We start from the raw sequence: 19,904 nt of genomic DNA on the forward strand, positions 1-19,904 counted from the left end.
TCCCAATCCTACTTTCCCCCCTTCTTCCTTCTTCCTTCTTCCTCCCTTCTACTCCCTCTTTCTCACCACCATTATCAAGGTTTTTCTTCTCTTCTTCCCTCCCTACTTTTTCATTCTTCTTCTTATTTTCATGTTTTCTTTTTCTTTCTCTTCTACTTTTCCTATCCATGTTTTCTTTTTCTTTCTTTTTCCTCCTATTCGTGTTGGAGATTTATTTGGGTCATTATTTTTATATGTTGCTTGTGGATTGTTTAGGACTTGTTTAACAGTTATATATTATTTTTATAGGGTTACTTGCATGTTCAATTTAATACTTTCCATACCTTATTTAACATGCATGCTATGTGTTTGTAAAAACGCCTATATGGCATTGTGCACTATTTTTAGATTTCTTTTAATCTACTACTCTAAATGCTTGCTTTTCACAAAATCCTTTTGCTATTTTTATTAATTTTTATATAATTATTATTACAAACATATTGTTAGTTTGGAAGACTTGGTAATTTAACTTGGACATTGAATGCTTGATCTATGCTACTCATGCCCTTGCCAGCATGCCAATAAACACCTTGCATTTAACTGTCATCACATGCACTTGCTATATTTCCGTTGTTGATTTTTCACATGTAGTCATGACCATGTGTTAACATCATTATTCCTTCCTGTGCATTGATTACCACCTTTCCCATTCTTTTCCTTGCTATAACCCTTGAAATGTTCATGTCTTTACTCGTTCACTTTCAGGATGGCCACCAAGAAAGGCAAGGAAAAAGCTACTCCCAAATCCACAGCAAGGAGAGGAACAAAAAGAGCATTAGTGGCCGAGCCATCTTCAACTGCAGTTAAGCCCTCAACAAAAAGAATTAAAAGGATTATAAAGGTTGATGAAAAGGAGAAAGCCTTCCCAGCAAAGGACACTGCACGATTTTCCAATTGCTACTGTGAGCAGATGTTCCCTATTCTGGTAGCTCGGAATTACAACAACGAACACCTTCTTATCCTTCCGCCTCGTATTGCTGAATTTGTTGAGCCGCGACTTGCACAAAGACACTGGGGATTCTTACAGAAACAGCCATGGCAGGTTAATCTTTCTTGGGTAGTTGAGTTCTACTCCAATTTCCACCTGCCGACCTTGTAGTCTGTTTATGTCCATTAGAAGCAAGTCCCCATTACAGAAGAGGCCATTCAGCGAGCCTAAGGCTTCCCCCTGCTCCAGAAGGAATGGACGCATTTCAAGAAGCCACACTCAAGTGCCAGATGTACAAATTTGACTGGGACGTTGTTCTCAGAGTTATCGCACAACCTGGCAGCAGATGGATTTTTGGATACCATCGCTCCCGTCCTAAAGGAATATCGGCTTCCCCACTCACCTTGGAGGCTCGCGTATGGGCACAGATTATGTCCCATTACGTCTTTTCGAGCACTCATGAGTCCTCATTCACTACAAACATGGCCGTCCTTCTATGGTGCATCCTCACAGACCAGCCTCTAAATCTACTGAGATACATCAGGAATGCCATGGGACACGTACAAATTGCGGGAAACCTTCCTTTTCCTGCCTTGATATCAGATCGTGCCTCATCAACCGGAGTCTCCTATAGAGCTGGGGATACCAAGGACATACTTCCACGTGATGATCAGTATGTCCCTAACGGGAAGTATCTCAGGCCATCAACAGCCACTACCAGCCAGTCCGCAGAATAAGCTACAAATGTTCCCCCTTCCACACCAAGTCAATTGTTCTATCAAATACTGGAGAGGTTAGACCAGCTAGAACAGAAGGCGAAGCTACGAGAGCGCCGCAACCAGTGCCGATTCAAATATCTCAAGGAGCTACTCACAGGCAACCACAGACCTGACGAGGACCCAGACACTCCGGACTCCACTTCTTTTACCAACACAAGGAGCCATAACGGTCCCAACTGTGGAGATACTGCCACCAGCCCCCCTTGTTCCTGACAGATGGCACCGAGGACGGTGCAAAGCCTTAAGTGTGGGGAGGTCGGTCAGTACCTGACTTCCGGAGGTAATTTTTCCCCTGACACCAATTTTTTTTCTTTAGAATAGGATAGATTGTATAGTAGTAGGTTAATTGCATGCATGTTCTACCTGATTGAAAAGATAATAAGTTTCTTTTAAGACCATATTTTTTTGAAAATTTCACTAATTTAAATCAAAACATTTATGTTAAATTTGTTTGAAATTGAAATTGGAACATGGTTTTCAAGCTAGAAACACACAACCTGTACGATTTTGAGCCTAAATACATGGTTACACTATTTAACCATAAATATCTTTTTCTTGTGTGTCTACTTCTCTATAATTGTAATCTGAATCTTGTTTTATCCTATATGTCCAATGTTAATGTGTTATTTGCATGCATATGATTGAGGACATTGCTTGTTTAGCTCACTTACCCCAAATAAGCCTACCCTTTTAATTACTTTCGTTAGCCACTTTGAGCCGTTTTAATCCCATTTGTTCTACATTTTACCACATTACTAGCCTTAAGTAAAAAAGCAATTAAATACCCCAATTGAATCTTTGGTTAGCTTAAGATAGAAATAGTGTGTTAATTGAGTATGGAAAAATTGTGGGAACAAAGGGTAATAGGGGAATATGTCATGATAAAATAAGGGGAATTTGGGTACCTATTCATGTGAAATCATAAAAGAAAAATTACAAATCTATGCGCATTGATAAGTTATGTAAAAAATAAAAAATAAAAAATAGTTATTTTAGTAAATAAGTCAAAGTTCAATAATTAATGCACATATGATAAAATTAAAATAAAGGTTGATGCATGAGTATGGAATGTGAAAGGGAAATTCTGGGTAACTAAGTATGAATGTTGAAATTATATAGAGTATATGTATGTTAGGTGAGAGCTTAGGTTAATTAAAGATTCAATGTATAAGCTCACTTAGCTATATGTAGACCCTCACCCTTACCTTAGCCCCATTATAACCGTGAAAAGACCTAATGATGTTTGCATTGGCACTTTAAGATTGTTGATTGGTTAGGTGAAAAACAAAAATTTGAAAGCATAATTAGAGAAGGATAGAGTGATTACCCCATATACTAGAGAAGATTAGAGTGCACACGCACCAACAGTAAAGATTTAATGCTCGATCTTGTGTTCCCTGCTTTCACGAGCTATCTTCTTACAAATTTACTTGCTTTTACTACATGATTTGAATTAGTGGAATCAGCTCCAAGCTTTGTCTTAGAGAACTTATCTATTTTCAATCATATGGACTAAATCATATAGTTGCATTCATATATATATATATATATATATATATATATATATATATAGGTTGCATTGCATTGCATGAGTCTTACATGTCCCTATTCATTCATATTTATCTCCTTCAACTTAGCATGAGGACATGCTAATGTTTAAGTGTGGGGAGGTTGATAAAACACTATTTTATGATTTATATTGTGTTTAATTGTGAGGTTTTATCAAGTCTTCACCCACTTATTCATATGATTTGCATGTATTTACAATTCCTTCCTAAAAATATTCTATGATTGAAAACTTGCTTCCTAAAGACCTTTTAATTGTATATTTTTATTTTCCTTCGTACCATTCGATGCCGTGATCTGTGTGTTAAGTGTTTCAGGCTTCATAGGGCAGGAATGGCGTAAGGAATGGAGAGGAAGCTTGCAAAAATGGAAGGAACACAAGGAATTGAGGAGATGACCAGCGAGAAGTGACGCGGGCGCATGGCTCACGTGATCGCACAAAATGGAGGAAATCACAGTGACGCGCTCGCATACCTGACGCGACCGCGTGGATTGGAAGCTGCACGAGTGACGAGAATGCGTGGACGACGCACACGCGTGGCACGGGAAACGTTGAGTGACGCGAACGCGTGGACGACGCGGTCGCGTGACGGGTGCGATCGGCAGAATTACAGAAGCCGCTAGCATAGATTCTGGGCCACGTTTCAACCCAGTTTTCGGCCCAGAAACATAGATTAGAGCCAGGGAACATGCAGAGACAAAGTAGAAATTCATTCCGCATAATTTCATGTTTTTAGATCTGATTTTACTCCTCCCCTAGGTTTCTCTTTTGACATTTATTATAACGACCCAACTCCCGGTATGCCATGGTCATACAAGAAGCTGAGTGTTACTAACTTGTCTTTCCTAAAATATTAACTATTATTTAATATATGAGCCTGTTCCTTGTTAGAACGTTGCCAATTTTACAAGTAACTTTTTTTTGTTGCAGATAATAAGGTAAAATAAACAAGCATACACTAGGAGAAATAAAAAGGAAGCATAAAGAAACATATAACACAGCTAATAATATACATCACGTACACTATAACAAAACATATAGCGTTCACAAAAGATCAGGTCAGTTTACATCCTCGCCATCCTACGTAGCTAATTTATACACGACACTCCCAGGGCCTGGCCCATACAAAAAGCCGCTAAACTGGCGCCCAGGCTAGCCTAACCACTATATAGCTCCTAGCTCTCGGGTGTACTAACACAAGTGAGAGACTAACTAACAGATAATGTTAGACTAGAGTGTCATCAAAAGAATGCCCCTTCTGCTGTCAAACTATATCTACACGTGGCCGTTCAGAGAATCGCCATGAGGCTCGTCCATCTCCTCATCCTACTCTATCTCTATCTCAGGATCCTCCTCATCATCATCCTCCGCAACTACAGCTATACCCTCAGATCCACCAAAAACACTGCTGTCACTATGTACAAAACCATTCGCGAGCACAGGTCCGATCACATATATAGGAGCTACCCCATCGTCTGATAGTGTCGGCTCATCAGGCTGTGGAAAGTCATGAATGGACTCAGGGGGAAAGTCCCACTCTGGTGGTATCACAGGTATGTAGCCACCAGCTAACTTGGGTTCATCAGGAATGATAGGCTCAAGTTCCACCTTATTCAAAGGTTGAGCCGGTATAGGGTGCTCAGGATCATCAGGAAAAGGATGTACAGGTGCGTCAGGATGTAACCAGGATAAGGAAAAGTTGTAAGGAGCATCCAGATCGAAATGCGGGCTAGACAGATGATGTGGAAAGGCTCGATTAGGTAACGCATATCGTCTAATATGAGGCTTCAATCCCATGATGAAGTAATTGTGATGTACCGGATCCTCGTAGACGTAAGGGTCCTCGAACTCATAGAAGATCACGCCCGTCTCCATCTGAGGGGGAGGAAGGGTGAGAAGGGGTAAGAACTTGGGAGTTCTTAGTAGGGTCGGGGTTGTTAGTTACATCCTTTATTCGGTTTTGATTAACAGATGGATAATAGGATACAGTGAAGTAGTAAACCGAAGTAAAAATAGATAGAAAAATAGAAAACAGAACACAAACAGAAGAATACAAGAAAACAAAGCATAGACATAGCACTCAAGCAAAGAAATAGATCACACACAAGTAGAAATGCAACAGAGAATAATGCGCAGACAAGAATGATGCATGTTTAGTCCTAGTGCAGGTAATGAGCTCATTTGTCGGTTTCTACCCGCTTCCGATGTAACCCAGCATTACCAGCCGGATATGGCTTTCTTGTTGGCTATACCACTGTGTACAGGAAATAACCCCTCTGCCACCACAGGGTCTACTGCACGCAGGAAATAACACGTCTGCCACTGCAGGGATGTATGCCGACACACCTTCTGTATACAAGAAATAAACCCTCTGCCACTACAGAAATGGAACAGGTGGTCACGATACTTCTGTAGCAGGAAATAACCCCTCTGCCTTACAGAAATGGAATATGAGTCTGTACCGTAGGAAAGCGTTCTCAGTGGTCACACCATCATCTATCTGACTGCCACAATGTAGCAGATGAACACATAGATATCTTTGGGGTTGCCTTAATGCAACAAATGACCTCTCAATAGGTCTTCTGCTCTTTATCATATTGCTCTCTTCTCTTTGTCTCTTTATTCTGCTCTGTTTATTCGTTTCTCTGCACTTCTTTATTCTGCTTTCTCTATTTAACTTACGTATTTAAAGCTTATGTAAATTTCGGTATGATTAGTTAGCATGCCCCAAGTATAGGTTCATTAAGTCTAGACTGAAATAGTTTAACTTTTCTTATAATACCTAACCATATTCGCTATTCAAAGACTAACTATGTTGCCCTAGTTCGTTCGCTAGTCTCTGTCTATTTTTCTGTCATTAATACTTTACAGACTTTTACTTCGATCTTTATCTTTTCTTCAATTTTTATCTTTTATTTATCTTTGCCTCAATAATATGTTCTTACCACTTCCTAAGTGTCTTATGAAGGTAATTATGAGATCCTGCACTTAAAGTTGTCTTTCTAAAGTTTTTACAGAAAACTGCCTTTTTTGCATTATTTTATTATTTTTATTAAAATATTATTTTTAATTAAATATTATTATTTAATATTTTATTATTATTTATTATTTTATTATTAATTTTCGAAAATTAACTTACCTTTTACTTTTAACCTTTAAAAATTCACTTTTTACCACCCGTAACTTTTAATATTTCTACTTTAACCACCCTAACTTCCAGAAATTACTAAATAACCCCTTAAACACCAAAATTTTTACTTCCTTGCCCTTTTAAGGATCTAAAGCCTGTTATTCATTGTTCTTCATCACATTCAAAGTGTTCTCCATGTTCTTCATAAATTCTTCAGATTTTTTCTCTGTTTTTACCCATTTTTTAGTCTTTTCAGCAACCGATTATTACCATAATTCATAATAAATTAGCAGCCACTAAAACCCCATCTTTTCCACATGATATTAACACAAATTGAACCTCAATTTAGGCCTAAGGTTTCGTTTTCCCAGCTGCTCCAAAAACATGAACTTAAAGCTTGAATTTCATCAAATTTCATCAAAATTTCACCAAATTTTCACCAAGAATCAATCATATATGCAACCAATTTTTAGCACAGCCAAATTATACAAAATTCACACAACTCAAACACAAATAATCAAGATTAATTTCGTGACACCCTACCTGGTTTTGCTGCTCCTAATTCAGTTAAACTTTCAGGTGGTCCGTAAGCACTTTTTCCTCCTAAATCAAATCAAGAACAACCTTAAATCCAAAAACCCTCAACTAACCAAATCTCCCTCAGCACGTTAGGAGGTGATTTATAACCTTAGATTTTCTGGAAAGTCACGTTTCTTGGCCCTCAAGCCAAGTTAAGCATGATTCCTAAGGAAGAACATCAAGAAAACACATATTTAAGCATGTTTCCTTGAAACCGAATCAAAAGATATATGGTGCAGCCAACTCACCATGATTCCAGCCTTGATAAGTCATATGATCATGTAGAGAAAGAAGAGAGGATCATTTTGGTCGTATTGGAATTTTGATTTGAGTTTTAGTTCAGCAGAAATCAAGCTTTGAAGATTTAGAACTAAGAACTTTTCTCTCTTTTTCTCTCTACCTATTTTTGGCCACAAAGTGAAAATGAGCCAGTAGGGTGAGTTGTGATTGGTTGGCTTGGAGGTGGATTAAAATAATATTAAAATATCTTAGGTGTATAACTACTAAAACTAGATGTATCAGAACACTTGCAAAAACATCTCTAAAAATTATTTTCTGAGCTACTAGCATAAATGACACTAGTAACATATTTATTATGAGAATAAAATAGATATAATGAGGCCTTAGCATTGCTAAAGTCATCAAAAAGTGCTAGTGCTAAGCTGCACCAGTAAACTGTGAACCCGGTTAAACCGATTTTCTGTTTTTAACTAAAACTGACCAGGTAACCTTATAATATTATTCAAGAAGCTTCTAATAGAAATATAATGATAATATTACCCTATTATCTCTCTTCTCTCATGAATCGAGTCCGGTTCATCAAACTGAGACTATTTACGAAAAACCGGATCAAAACTCCTAACCGATACAGTTCAAAAACTATGTTCTTCGTGACTGCGTTATCGAGCTTGCCTCGGAAAAGGTTCTAACTTAAAGATGGCATAATGACAATGAGGATTGAGATACTTGATGATATATCAGAGCTTCTCCCCTTACTGATCCTCCGGAGTTCTCCGTACTTTCAGAAAAGATCTCGCGTACTCGAAAATCGGGGTTGTTACATTCTACCCTCTTAAAAGAAAATTTTGCCTTCAAAATTTCAGTTACCTGAGAATAGATTTGGGTAATAAGCTTTCATCTTATCTTCCAGTTCCCAAGTGTGCTCTTCTTCTCCTCTTTGTCCCCAAGCTACTTTGACTAAGCGAACAGTTTTGCCTCTTAGCTGCTTATCACTTCTTTCTACGATCTGAACTGGTGATGCTTGATATGTCAAATCGTTTCGTAACTGTACTGTTTCTGGTTGTAAAATGTGACTCTCGTGGGGAATATATTTCTTAAGTTGCGAGACATGAAAAACATCATGAAGGTTTGACAGATATGGAGGAAGGGCTACTTGATAAGCTACTAGATCGACTATTTTAAGGATTTGGAAAGGTCCTATGTATCGAGGGTTAAGCTTTTTAGTCTTAAGGTTCTACCTATTCCAATAGTCGGGGTTACTTTAAGAAAGACATGGTCTCCCTCACTAAACTCTAAGGGTCTACGTCTATTATCGGCCTAGCTCTTTTGACGACTTTGTGCTGTCTGGATCTTCTGGCGAATCCCATTTATCTTCTCAGTAGTTCCTTGCACTAAGTCTGGACCTACGACACTAGCTTCTCCGTCATCATTCCAACATAATGGTGTCTGACATCTCCTTCCGTAGAGAGCTTCATATGATGCCATCCCGATACTTTGTTGGTAACTGTTGTTGTAGACGAACTCGACCAATGGCAAATACCTATCCCAACTGCCTTGGTTATCCATCACACAAGATCTTAGCATGTCTTCTAATGTCTGGATTGTCCGCTCTGACTGTCCGTCTGTCTGAGGATGGTATGCTGTACTCATATGCAGTTCTATTCCTAAAGCTTTTTGAACAGCTCCCCAGAATCTGGAAGTAAACCTCGGATCTTGATCTGAAACAATTGACAAAGGTATTCCGTGCAATCGTACGATTTCTTGAATATATATCCATGCCAGCCTTTCTAATGTATAGTCAACTCGAATCAGAAGGAAGTGCACTGATTTTGTCAACTTGTCCACAATTACCCAAATGGCATCGTGTCCTGTTGAGGTCATTGGCAATCCCGTGACAAAATCCATAGTGATCTGCTCCCATTTCCATTGTGGTATTTCTAAGGGTTGTAGGGTTCCTAACGGTTTCTGGTGTTCCACCTTCACATTCTGGCAGGTTAAATATTTTGAGACATAATCAGCTACCTTTTTTTTTAAGCCCGGCCACCAGAACATTTGTTTCAAATCTTGATACATCTTTGTTACTCCAGGATGCATAGAAAATCTACTTTGATGAGCTTCTGTAAGTATCCTCTATCGCAGATCTCCAGAGCTAGGCACACAAATTATGTTCTTGTATCTCAAGAGACTGCTACAATCTAGTCTTACAGCTTCTGGTTCCTCTACTTTCATCCGACGCACCATTGTCATCATTTCTGAGTCCTGTGCTTGTGCTTGCTGAATCCTAATCTTAAAATCTGGTGTTATATGCAACTGCGCCAAATAGACTCCACTTGACGTCTCAGTCATAGCCAACTTAAGGTCCTCAATTTCTGCAAGTAGCTTATCTTCTTTTATCATCATCCAAGAGATACTCAAATTCTTCCTGCTCAAGGTGTTTGCCACCACGTTTGCTTTTCCTAGGTGATAATTTAACTTAAAATCATAGTCCTTCAGGAACTCCATCCACCTTTGCTGTCGCATATTAAGATCTTTCTGGTCAAAGATATACTTTAAACTTTTGTGGTTAGAGAAAACTTCTAGTTGAGCGCCATACAAATAGTGCCTCCAGATCTTCAGAGCAAACACCACTGCAGCCAATTCCAAGTCATGCGTTAGATAATTTCGTTCATGAGGTCTCAGCTGCCGGAAAGCATAAGCCACCTCATTTTGTCTTACATCAGCACACATCCAAGTCCTTTATGAGAGGCGTCACAGTATACTTCAAAAGGTTTCTGCGGATCGGGTAGTACTAATACAGGTGCAGTTGTTAGCTTTTCCTTAAGCATCTTGAAACATCTATCACACTTCGCCGTCCAGATAAATGGAACTTCCTTTCGTGTAAGGTAAGTCAAAGGTAAGGCTATCTGTGAAAATTTTTTGATGAACCTCCGGTAATAGCCAGCATGTCCAAGAAAACTCGAAACTTCTGTAATGGTCGTAGGTGGTTTCCACTGCACTACTGCTTCAATTTTTGAAGGATCAACTGCAATTCCTCCCTGTGATATAACATGTCCCAAAAACATCACCTTCTTTGTCCAGAATTCGCACTTTGATAGTTTAGCATATAATTTCCAAGTCCTCAATATCTGCAATACAGTCCTTAGATGCTCTTCATGCTCTCTTTCTGTCTTCGAATAGATGAGAATATCGTCTATGAAAACTACTACAAACTGATCAAGGTACGGATGGAAAATATGATTCATGTAATCCATGAAAATCGCAGGAGCATTAGTTAGTCCAAATGACATAACCGTATACTCATAGTGACCATATCGAGTTCTAAATGCAGTGTTCAGTATATCTGACTCTTTCACTCGAATTTGGTGATAGCTCGATCGCAAATCAATCTTCGAGAACACAGTTGCCCCTTTCAACTGATCCATCAAATCATCTATCCGTGGAAGTGGATACTTGTTCTTGATAGTGACTTTATTTAACTGTCGATAATCTACACAAAGTCTCATTCCACCATTCTTCTTCTTTACTACCAATACCGGAGCTCCCCAACGTGATGCACTGGGACGAATAAATTTCTTTCCAAGTAGCTCATCCAACTGCTTCTTTAATTCCGCAAGTTTTAGTGGTGACATCCGGTACGTGCTATGGAAATCGGTCCGGTTCTAGGTACTAGTTCAATACTAAATTCTATCTCTCGATGAGGAGGAAATTCAGGTATGTCGTCCGGAAAAACATCAGGAAATTCCTTCACCACTCGAATTCGTTCTAAGCTTAATTCACTGTCATTCGAGCTAGCCGCTAACAGAACGTACCCCTCACAATCACTCCCGTCTAAGGTAAGTTTTACAGAGTTCAGATATAAAGTATATGACAGAAATGGTTTAATATCTAAACTATCAGATGGAATAACAGCAGTTCTTTCAAAGCAATCAAGGAAAACATGATACTTGGACAACCAATCTAATCCTAGAATAACTTCTAAACCACATAGAGGCAAACAGATTAGATCATGTATAAAAGTTCTGTTCCTAATAGTGAACGGTACTTGCAGGCACACTAAACTAGTCAAAACATTTTGGGATGCAGGTGTATGGACAATCAGATCAAAATTTAACTCAGAGAAATCTAGTCCCAACTCACGAGCAACAGTTAAAGAGGTAAAGGAATGCGATGCACCCGAATCATATAGTACAGTTAGGAATCGATTCTTGACATAACACTGACCTTGGATCAGGGCGTCTGATTGCATAGCATCATTAGCAGTCATAGAAAACACATGGCCTTGTTGCTGGGTTCATACTGGATTTCGAGTCCTTGATGAGCAGATATTTTATACGCTTTTTGGGGGTAATTTCATGTAGATTTTAGTATGTTTTAGTTAGTTTTTTGTATAATTTTATTAGTTTTTAGGCAAAATTCATATTTCTAGACTTTACTATGAGTTTTTGTGTTTTTCTGTAACCTCAGGTATTTTCTGGCTGAAATTGAGGGAGCTGAGCAAAAATCTGATTTAGGCTGAAAAAGGACTACTGATGATGTTGGATTCTAACCTCCATGCACTCGGAATGGATTTTTTGGAGCTACAGGAGTCCAATTGGCACGCTCTCAATTGGGTTGGAAAGTAGACATCCAGGGCTTTCCAGCAATATATAATAGTCTATACTTTGCGCGAAGATAGACGACATAAACTGGCATTCAACGCTAGTTCCATGTTGCAGTCTGGCGTTCAGCGCCAGAAACAGGTTGCAAGTTGGAGTTCAACGCCAGAAACAGGTTACAACCTGGCGTTCAACTCCAGAAACAGCCCAGGCACGTGAGAAGCTTAAGTCTCAGCCCCAGCACACACCAAGTGGGCCCCAGAAGTGGATTTCTGCACTATCCATCTTAGTTTACTCATTTTCTGTAAACCTAGGTTACTAGTTTAGTATTTAAACAACTTTTAGAGATTTATTTTGTATCTCATAACATTTTTAGATCTGAATTTTATACTCTTTGACGTCATGAGTCTCTAAACTCCATTGTTGGGGGTGAGGAGCTCTGCAGCGTCTCGATGAATTAATGCAATTATCTCTGTTTTCCCATTCAAACACGCTTGTTCCTATCTAAGATGTTCATTCGCGCTTCACCATGAAGAAGGTGATGATCCGTGACACTCATCACCTTCCTCAATCCATGAACGTGTGCCTGACAACCACCTCCGTTCTATATTAGATTGAATGAATATCTCTTAGATTCCTTAATCAAAATCTTCGTGGTATAAGCTAGAATTGATGGCGGCATTCATGAGAATCCGGAAAGTCTAAACCTTGTCTGTGGTATTCCAAGTAGGATTCAAGGATTGAATGGCTGTGACGAGCTTCAAACTGGCAATTGTTGGGCATAGTGACAGACGCAAAAGAATCAATGGATTCTATTCCGACATGATCGAGAACCAACAGATGATTAGCTACTACAAGAAAAAGGCACATTTGTAACAAAAAATATTGTTACAAAACGTCGAAATTTTGAAACAAAAGTTTTTTGTAACAAAAAAAGGGTCCATTGCAGTAAGTCCCGTTACAAAAAGTTTTTGTAACGAAAAATAGAACTGTTACAATTCAATACCATATTTTGTAACAATTTTTTGTAATACAAAAACCTAGAAGCCGTTACAAAAGTGGTAACAAATTTTGATCTTGAAGGTATTTTTCGTAACAGTCAATTTTTTTTCCTATCAAAAAATTTTGTTACAAAATGTAACATGATTTTGTAACATTTTTTTTCTTTAGTTACGAAAGCAAATTAATTATTTTGTAACAATTTTTTTTTATTACAAATTACATGCATAATTTACTAAATTATTTTTTTAATTAACTAATATATTAACTATTTTACTAAGCAAGTCTACATTTATATAATATGTAAAAACATACATAATTCAAACATGCCTTATTTATCTAACATTGTTTTAAAACAAAATAACATTAGTGAGTACATTGATTAGTTCTACAAGTTATATGTCTTACACAAGTTCAACCAAAAGTTAAAAGTTCTAACATAGATTAGTGTCTCTATGAATCAAAATATTCTTGAGCCCTCAAGGTAGCATGTGGTCACCATTTCAGCACTCCTGTAAATAAGAAAAACCGAAACAAAAAGTTAGGTGCATAGTCAAAAGTTCCTTAAGTTCAAAAAGTTTCTAAATTTTCAAAACAAGCAAGTTTGTATTCACTTCTCAACAATTCAAAATGCCAAAATAAGTGATACACATGTATGTGTAGAGCACATAATCAAGTAAATATCAATCACAAGTAAGTGGCATAAATTAAAACAATTTGGTATTGACTAAGTTAGAAACATAAAGAAACATGTAAGCCAAAGAACATTCAAACACCAAATTCCAATGAAGCATAAAAGTCACAAGGTTGAGACAAGACTTGAAAAATTCATGCCCTATGTGACTTAAGGTAAGTTAGGCATGAATAAAATAAATCAAATTAGCCACATTGGTAGAAATAAATCTTTAACCTTGGGAGAGCATGCAAAAGAGGCTCTTTTTTAAAAGAATTTCAAGTTCGTGTTCAATTTGAAAATTCACTTGAACTATTCAATGCATATGAGTAATTTAGTATGAAAAAAAGGGCAAAGAATGTTAAAGGCATGACCACAACTTGCAAAGAAATATCTTGAGGCAATCAGAAATCATGTAGCAAACAAGGGTCTATTTTGACACAGAAATTCGTCAAATAGAACTTGTTTGCTCAAACAATACAATGCAGTTTAATTGATCAACCAAATAGAACAACAACCAAATAGCGAATAACAAAACCCGAAGCTTCCAGCTTCCAACAACCAAAACAGTGAAGCACTTAGCCGGATAATCAATCAATTGAGCTTAGCAATAGTTGAAAACCAAAAGCAATTAAATACCAACTCAATCAATTAATTGAATCAAAGATGAATATTGAAAATAGATTAAGATAAATTCCGACAGCATTTCAGCAGTAAATTTGCCTATTTCACAATTTCAATCAATCAATTCAAATTTCATATGAATTCTTTGACAGTTAAAAACACAAAAAATCATAATGAATTCATAAGAAGCAAGTAAATAAGGAAATTCCAGCAAGAAAACATGAGGATACAATTAAAACCAATCCAACCAGCAAGAAGCAGAGCAGCACTCAACAGAACAGCAATCAATGACCCATCATACAGCACCCAAAACAGTAAAATGAACAAAGGTAATGGATTCAGGCAGCATTCTATTCATTGAAGTCAATAACCATTACACTTGCAAGCAATAGGGGCACAGCAGTTTATCCATTAATTCAACGGAAAATCAATCACGCCAAACTAGATGATTTCAGCAACAGATTTATCAATAAAACCAATCTTAGTTCAGCAACCATCATATATTCCAACACAAACAACAATAACTCAGCAGCATTTCCCTTCTCATTGAATTTAAGAATCATTTAACAAGCAAGCAATGAGGGAGAAAAATCAACAGTAACCAACAGCAAGTATAGAGCAACAATAACAACTTAATGTGAGAAATTATTCAACAACAAATGCACACACAATGCAATAACTATAAGCACAAGTAACTATTCGAAAGGTATTTATGTCATTTCCAACAACATATTACACCAATAATTAACTTTACAATCAGAAGTTCAGATCTTAACACCATAATCAAATTATTTACCCCAAAAACAGGCGCTATTGAGAAGGATTTGCAGCTGCGTTTGACACAATCACATCTATATTTCCACACTTATGTAATGTTCAACAGCATATTCAATTTGATCCATCAAAATACATAAATCACAATAATCTCTCATCAAACAATTTATAATTCAATTTCAAAAAATCAACGAATTCAACCAAAGTTTCACTCAAAAATCTCAATCATTTCAATCATAATTTCAGCCACACAACCCAATTAATTCAGTATAGAGTCAGAACTTTTCAACAATTCCATCAAAATCAGAAAAATCAATATCAATTTCTGCTTCAAACACTCACAACAAAGCCCAAAAACATTCACAGCCATAACCTGAATTCAATACTCCAATTGAAACACTAAAACATCATCAAACTTAATACAAATTTCACAATCTCAAACCAAGCTTATTTCTATCGATTAGTCTCTCATAACAACAAAACCAATTACATTCACAGCAACAATCCAAACTCAATTCATCAATTATCCATATGAGAGCTTTTCAATAATTAACTCGGCATATTTCAATTTAATAAATTAAACTAAATCATTGTTCACAACAGCATCTAAATTCAATCACAGCTCAGAATAATCAAAACAACTAACTAATTTCAAATGCATTTAAAGTCATTCATGTCAATTAAGAAATTCTTAACCATGGCGGTGCATGACTCACCGGCGACCGTGGTAGCAACGGCAACGTAACTTATTATAAGCACTTTATTCAATACAAATAGTTTCAGCAACATGCTTTAAGATAAAACAAATTGGTAGAACAAGGTAGAATCAGAAACAAGGTAGGGCTTACCAAAACAGTTGCGGTTTAACGGTTCAAAACGGAGCCAGAGCAACAGCAACAGCAACTCCAGCAGCTGCAGTGGAGTTCTTGTCAGATTTTAGAAACCAGAAGCAGAACTGGCTAGCCTCTCTCTCTCACCAGCGACAGCGGCTCTGACCAAACTAGCAACGGCGGCTCCGACCACACCGGCGGCGGCTCCTCCAACAACGGCAACGCGGGGCTTAACGATGACAAACCCTAGTAGCAGCGGTGGCAGGAGTGGCTTCGACAGCAGCATCCAGGCGCGGTGGTGACGCAGCAGAGACTCTCTCCTCCACTGACGCTCGCACGGCTCTTCCTTCTTCCCTGAACGATGTCGATGAATAGAGGTGGCGGCTCCTTAGACGACAGCGGCGGCGCGACCAAGGACGAACGCGCGGCTTCGGCGGCGATGGTGGTTGCGACCTCGACGGCGAGATGACGCGGCGAGACCGGAATCAACACGGGACGATGGCTTCTCTTCTCCTCCTGCATCGCGAGCTCTGTCTCTCCCCTTGTCAATGACGGCGGCGTATGAACAGCGGCCATGGCGCGGCGACTAGACGACGGCAGTAGCACGTCCTCTCTCTATCCTCCCTCTGCTCTATGTGCTCTCCCTTTCCTCCTCCCCACTCGGTTCTTCCCACTTCTCTCTTCCCTTTCTTCATTTCTTCTGTATGTGGGTGTATAGGCCTTGGGGGCGGTGGATGGTGAGTGGCTGTGAGGTTAGGATTTAATTTAGGGTAAAATAGGATTTTGTGTATGTATGAAATTGGGGATTTTGAGTTAATCTAGAATCTAATTGAATCTCTAAAATTATTCTAAAATATTATTTATTATATTAAAATATTAATTGATTTGAAATCAATTAATCTAATTAAAATTATAAGGTAATATAATTAATTTCTTTATTTATAAAATTATTTGTATTAAATTTTGAAATCTCAATTATTTAAATCAAATTATATAAAATTTTTATTATTTTTTATTTGCTAAACTTTATAATTTAAATATAGAAAATAATTCGATAATTATAAAATCAGATAAAACCTTAAATTACTTTAAACTCAATTAATCAAAATTTGTTTTAATTATCTTTAATAAAATAATTTCAGAGATTAAATACTTAATGATAAATAAATCTAAATTAGCTCTTAATAAAATCTTCTAAAATTTCTAGGTCTTACAATTCTATAATACTTCTATTATTGAATTTTAATTTCAAATAACCAATTATAAAATTTGTACAAGAATATTAATTAATTTAACTTCAAATATTAATAAAACTAATTTAATTACTCTTAATAGATTAGTTTATAAAATAAGAAGTTTAAATTAATAATAAGTTATAACTTTTTCATGATAAAAGTTACTTAAATTAAGCTATATAATTCTTTCTTATTTTTCAATTACTAAAATTACTCAAAATATTCAATTATAATAAATTTACTTAAGAATCTTAATTGATTTATAATGAAATCATCTCCGAATCTATTTAATTATTTCTAATAAAATAATTTCTAAAATTATAAAGTTTAAACTTAATAAAATAAAATCACAATTTATTTATATTTAGATTTTCAAAAATGCAGGATGTTACAAAATAAAATTATTTTGAAAAAAATATATACACAATTTTTTTTACTCTTAAAGTGTTTAACATTTTGAAAAAAAATTGTTATAAAATATATTTATATTTTGTGACAAATAATTAACTTGTTACAAATAATATTGAATTTTCTGACAAATTAATTTTTTGTTACAAAACAATTGGATTTTTTGAAACAAAAAATTATTTTGTTACAAAACAATTAGAGTTTTTGAAACAAAAAACAAAATTTGTTACAAAATATTTTAAATTTTTGCACCTTGTTTTTTTTTTGTTACAAAATATTGTAATATTTTGTAACAAAACACCGTCTTGTTACAAAAACTAACATAATTTGTAACAAAATAAAAAAAGGTTGTTACAAAATAGTATCATATTTTGCAACAACTTGTAATGTTGTTACAAAACATTATTCTTTTGTAACAATCACATATTATTATTACAAAATACTATTTTTTTGTAACAATTTTAAATTTGATACAAATTTTTTGTTACAAATGTTCCATTTTCTTGTAGTGAGCCATGCTGTGACAAAGTATTTGGACCATTTTCACTGAGAGGATGGAAAGTAGCCATTGACAACAGTGACACCCTACATACAGCTTGCCATGGAAGGAGCCTTGCGTGTGTGAAGAGGAGTACAAGAGAAAAGCTGAAATAAAGAGGACAAAGCATCTCCAAAACTCCAACATATTCTCCATTATTGAGTAAGAATTACTTATTCCAAACACTTTCACTTTTTACAATTAAATTCAAAGAACCTTATTGGCATCCTGACTAAGATTAATAAGATAACCATAGCTTGCTTCATACGAACAATCTCCGTGGGATCGACCCTTACTCACGTAAGGTATTACTTGGACGACCCAGTGCACTTGCTGGTTAGTTGCGCGGATTGCAAATGTGTGATTGCAATTTCGTGCACCAGTCCTTTTAGGCAACTCCTCGCCAAGTGTCCAGATTCCTCACAAGTAAAACAAGAGTTCGTTCCTTAGTGCATCCAAATCTAACATAGCCATGGCCATGGAGATTATAACAGCTATGAGGATAGTTGTGCCTCGCATTGATTCGTCATTTAGAGCTCCATTAACCTATGCCTATTCGCAGTCATTAAGGTCCTATCCGCACCAAACAATCAACATTAAGGTGATCAGTCTTAATATCTCAAGTAAGGCACGAACATTTCCAAATTAAGCACCCATAGACATTCATGCCAAATGTATCTTGAAGATACCCTAACAGCATGAGACACACAAGCAGAGTATGCAATGAAGCATAGTCAGTCCACTCCCCAGGCTCTATTGGGAACGAACTGCTCTGATACCAAATTGTAATAACCCAACTCCCGGTATGCCATGGTCATACAAGAAGCTGAGTGTTACTAACTTGTCCTTCGTAAAATATTAACTATTATTTAATATATGAGCCTGTTCCTTGTTAGAACATTGCCAATTTTACGAGTAACTTTTTTTTGTTGCGGATAGTAAGGTAAAATAAACAAGCATACACTGGGAGAAATAAAAAGGAAGCATAAAGAAACATATAACACAGCTAATAATATACATCACGTACACTATAACAAAACATATAGCGTTCACAAAAGATCAAGTCAGTTTACATCCTCGTCATCCTACGTAGCTAATATATACACGACACTCCCAGGGCCTGGCCCATACTAAAAGCCGCTAAACTGGCGCCCAGGCTAGCCTAACCACTATATAGCTCCTAGCTCTCGGGTGTACTAACACAAGTAAGAGACTAACTAATAGATAATGTCAGACTAGAGTGTCATCAAAAGAATGCCCCTTCTCCTGTCAAACTATATCTACACGTGGCCGTTCGGAGAACCGCCGTGAGGCTCGTCCATCTCCTCATCCTGCTCTATCTCTATCCCAGGATCCTCTTCCTCCTTATCGTCTGCAACTACAGCCATACCCTCAGATCCACCAGAAATACTGCTATCACTATGTACAAAACCATTCGCGAGCACAGGTCCATTGACGAATGAATTTTTGCCGGTATAGAAATTATCAAGTGATCAATCGTAGTATAGTCTAAACCGACGCAAAATCCATTTATCAAACAAATCTACAATCTATAATCGAGATTATTAGTCCCGAGTCGTTCTTCCCTAGGAATGCTACAAGGATGCATGTATTGGTTAAGTGGTCTTTTTGTGGTTTGAAGAGTGTGGCATAAAAGTGTGAATAAAAGAAAACAACAATCAATCAATATTAAAAGCCTTGGCCAAGGTTGAACATTGGAAGTCCCATCACTATAGCTTCCTTCAATTGTGATAACAAAGGAGTGTTGCTTCACTTAGTTAACCCCTAATTATAGAGGAAAGTCAAGTAAAAGTAATTAACTCAAGTCACAAGTCCTAGTCTTACCCTAGGGAAGTCTAGCTTTAGTGCACTCTAAGTCAATTAGCAATCCTCAATTCTTAATCAACAATTGACATCCATTATTCAAGTGTCTCCAATGACTCAACCACTAGGCCAAGTGAGGGAA

The 19,904-nt window shown here is 36.9% G+C and overlaps 1 protein-coding gene across 1 annotated transcript; it reads right to left on the bottom strand.

The window, feature by feature from the left end:
- Window positions 1–10,878: 10,878 nt before the first annotated feature.
- Window positions 10,879–11,526, bottom strand: LOC130966482 (uncharacterized). Its single transcript, XM_057891294.1, has one exon. The coding sequence runs from the start codon at window positions 11,524–11,526 to the stop codon at window positions 10,879–10,881; it is 648 nt and encodes a 215-aa protein (XP_057747277.1).
- Between the last annotated feature and the right edge of the window lie 8,378 nt (window positions 11,527–19,904).

The sequence above is a fragment of the Arachis stenosperma genome, chromosome 3 (assembly GCF_014773155.1).
Source record: "Arachis stenosperma cultivar V10309 chromosome 3, arast.V10309.gnm1.PFL2, whole genome shotgun sequence".
NCBI classification, from domain to species: Eukaryota; Viridiplantae; Streptophyta; class Magnoliopsida; order Fabales; family Fabaceae; genus Arachis; species Arachis stenosperma.

Coding starts and splice junctions, on each gene's coding strand:
- LOC130966482 (XM_057891294.1), bottom strand. CDS start 11,526: ATGACTGCTAATGATGCTATGCAATCAGACGCCCTGATCCAAGGTCAG.